We start from the raw sequence: 3,012 nt of genomic DNA on the forward strand, positions 1-3,012 counted from the left end.
GGACATGCGTTTCTGCCACCAAACGCATGTCCCAACAGAGTTTTCCCACATTCGTCCGCCATCCTTGCCATTCCCTAATTTGTCAATTGATGCTCATGCATGCCCATTTCTGTAATTAACCCAATTCCGCCACCACCACTCTCCAACTTCCTCGACCTTGCATTTCATATTCTTGTCGTTTTTGTCCCACCTCGGCACAATATAATTTTTTTTTTTTTTGGGAAATGGCACAATATAAATTTAATCACTACAAATACGCAAACAATAAAAACATCCATAGATTTGGTATATACTCCTGCAAAATCTTTGTTCTTAACGGTCCTAATAAATCTCTGGAACCTGGTTCCTCAAGGATTTCATCTCTCCATAGATATAGGTAATAGAATATTCTATACAACATACGCGGACAACGGTCTTTGTTTGTGTGTATATAGAGCCGGATTGGGAATTGGAAGCCCTAGGATTTTGTTAGAACAGACATGGCAGCTGTATCTAATGGGCCGAAGAAGGAGCGGACGTGTGAGGGGCATAACATCGCAGGACCGACCAATCCGATGGTGACTCCTCTCCTGACGGACCTCTATCAGTTCACCATGGCCTATGCTTACTGGAAAGCTGGCAAGCACAATGATGTATCATCTTTATTTTTGTTATAAGCATTATCATCATACAAGGTCATCTATGGACAAAATTTAGCTTCTTAGGAAACATTTTAATCGCGTCTAAGAAACTTGTGCCTGCATTCTGGAGATAATTAACATTGCAAAAGTTCCAAGAACGAGTGAAGACAGTTCTATTTATGTCGAATTTATGAGATGAGTTGAGGAGGTGGCTAGGTTATACATTTGCAAATGGTGCTTTAAGTTTGACTATGCTCTTTACTAATATATGTTTCTCAATGGACTCTAGGATGGATTCTTTGACTACCTACGAAGCATTGACTGTTCTGATGTTGAAATATATTCCATATCTGAAGGATCTGTTGTCTTTCCAAAGGTACCCTTGATGAGAGTTGAAGGACCAGTTGCTGTGAGTATCTCTTTAAACGGCAGTTCTCATTGTTTAATGTCATGTTCAGTCCTTGTTATAATGTTTCTTTATCCTTTCCAGGTGGCTCAACTGTTGGAAACTCCTTTTGTAAATCTTATAAATTATGCATCATTAGTTACTACAAACGCTGCAAGACATCGCTTTGTTGCTGGGAAGGAAAAATTACTTCTTGAATTTGGACTCCGACGAGCGCAGGTTACTTATTTTGTATTAAAAAAAAATCAACTATGTCATTTATACTTAAAGATTCTTGGGCCTTTCTTATAATAGGGTCCTGACGGTGGTATAGGGGCGTCAAAGTATTGCTATATGGGAGGATTTGATGCTACAAGGTAAATCCTGTTAGATATTTGTTTAATTTAATGGGCTGTTATGGGTACATATCAATTAAGTACATCGTCTGGCCCCCTATTGTATTTTTCCTTGATACTTCAACTATTATATAGGTGTTCTTGAAGAATTCTTTCTTTCTAGTTTCTACCCATACCACTCCAATCTTCACAGCTTCAAATTTGTGTAATTCGTGTGAATTTGCAGGATATGTCCAAATTCTGCCTAATACCATGTTTACCTTAGAACCAGTTGTACATTCAACTTTGTCACCTCTTTGGCTCTCCCTATACAAATCTAGTGAATCAATCATTTGAAAGCATGTTTGATATTTTGAACAATTTAATGAAGAATGAATGAAAACAGATTTTAGTTGATATAATATTTCCTTGTGTTCATATTTGGAATTTAGGTGCACTAATCATTTTCTAATACTCTGTTTAAAAAATGTTACAGTAATGTGGCTGCTGGAAAGATATTTGGAATTCCTCTTCGTGGAACACATTCCCATGCCTTTGTTAGCTCATTTATGGTATATGTAACCCCAAACAATATATGCTAGAAGTTGGCCTTGAAGTATCAGTTAGAACTCCCATCACTATCAGAGCCTCGGTTACATTAAGTTTAATGTTGAATATCAACTAGTAATCTCTTAGGATCTACATTGTTATCAATTGTTAGTTGTTTATTCTGTCTGCCTCCTGTAATTTAAGACATTTTTATCACCCATGCCTTTTTTATGGAGCCCAAGCCACTTTAATATGCCCCAGTATTGAGTTGTGTGGATGTACTGTCTTTTCTTGCTTGATTTATTATCTATCTTACTTGGTCCAGTGATTGCAGAGCTCAGATGAGATAGTTGAGAAGTCACTTCATAGGAGTGATGGTTCCAGTGTCTGCGATGACTTTGTTAGTCTGGTGCAAGCATGGATTAATAAATTGAAGGTGCTGGCAATTGCACAAACTGCTTGATTTGTTTGTTTTATATTGGATTGGTTGACATACTACATATTTTATTAATTTTTGCATCATTCTCCATTTTCAATTTTTACTTGTCATAATATATTCATTGATTGATGAGAGCCATGCTATTATTTTATGGTTCAGCTGTCCCATGTGTTCAGTAATTTCCAAGCATACAAGTTCTGATTGATATTTTTGTGCTCTGATCTCTGCATATATGTGAAATGCTTAGTGCTAGTAAGTAATTGATACAATACAAGTCTTGACATCTTATCTGGTATACAAATAACTATGCTTTCCAAACCATTACCCGTGTTTCAACAATGACATACTTTCACCTGGTAGTTTACTCTCTCCGTTTTCTTTATTCCCCATGGCAATAGATTTCATTTTATATACCAACATTTGATTATAGTTCTACAATCAACAGATGAAATGCATCTGTTTTGCTCCTCCAAATTTGCAAATTGTAATGAAAAGTTGGGTGCTTATCCTTTTATAATTAATACACAGATATATCATTTGTTTGATTAGTCTACTTGATTTTTCAGTGGTCAAACTTACTAGGTGGTATTTTTGGCGAGACAAATCAGAGTGAATTAGCAGCTTTCACATCATATGCACTGGCATTTCCTGGCAGTTTTTTGGCCCTTGTGGACACTTATGATG

At 36.5% G+C, this 3,012-nt stretch overlaps 1 protein-coding gene across 1 annotated transcript; it reads left to right on the plus strand.

Moving 5' to 3' along the window:
• Positions 1–280: 280 nt before the first annotated feature.
• Positions 281–3,011, plus strand: LOC116007917 (nicotinate phosphoribosyltransferase 2-like; the record flags this gene model as incomplete). Its single annotated transcript, XM_031248575.1, has 7 exons — positions 281–632; positions 910–1,029; positions 1,111–1,245; positions 1,321–1,382; positions 1,837–1,912; positions 2,224–2,325; positions 2,895–3,011. Coding segments are annotated over exons 1-7 (765 nt in total), but the record flags the coding sequence as incomplete, so codon positions are not given.
• Position 3,012: the final 1 nt, after the last annotated feature.

Source organism: Ipomoea triloba, chromosome 16 (genome assembly GCF_003576645.1).
Source record: "Ipomoea triloba cultivar NCNSP0323 chromosome 16, ASM357664v1".
Classification (NCBI taxonomy): domain Eukaryota; kingdom Viridiplantae; phylum Streptophyta; class Magnoliopsida; order Solanales; family Convolvulaceae; genus Ipomoea; species Ipomoea triloba.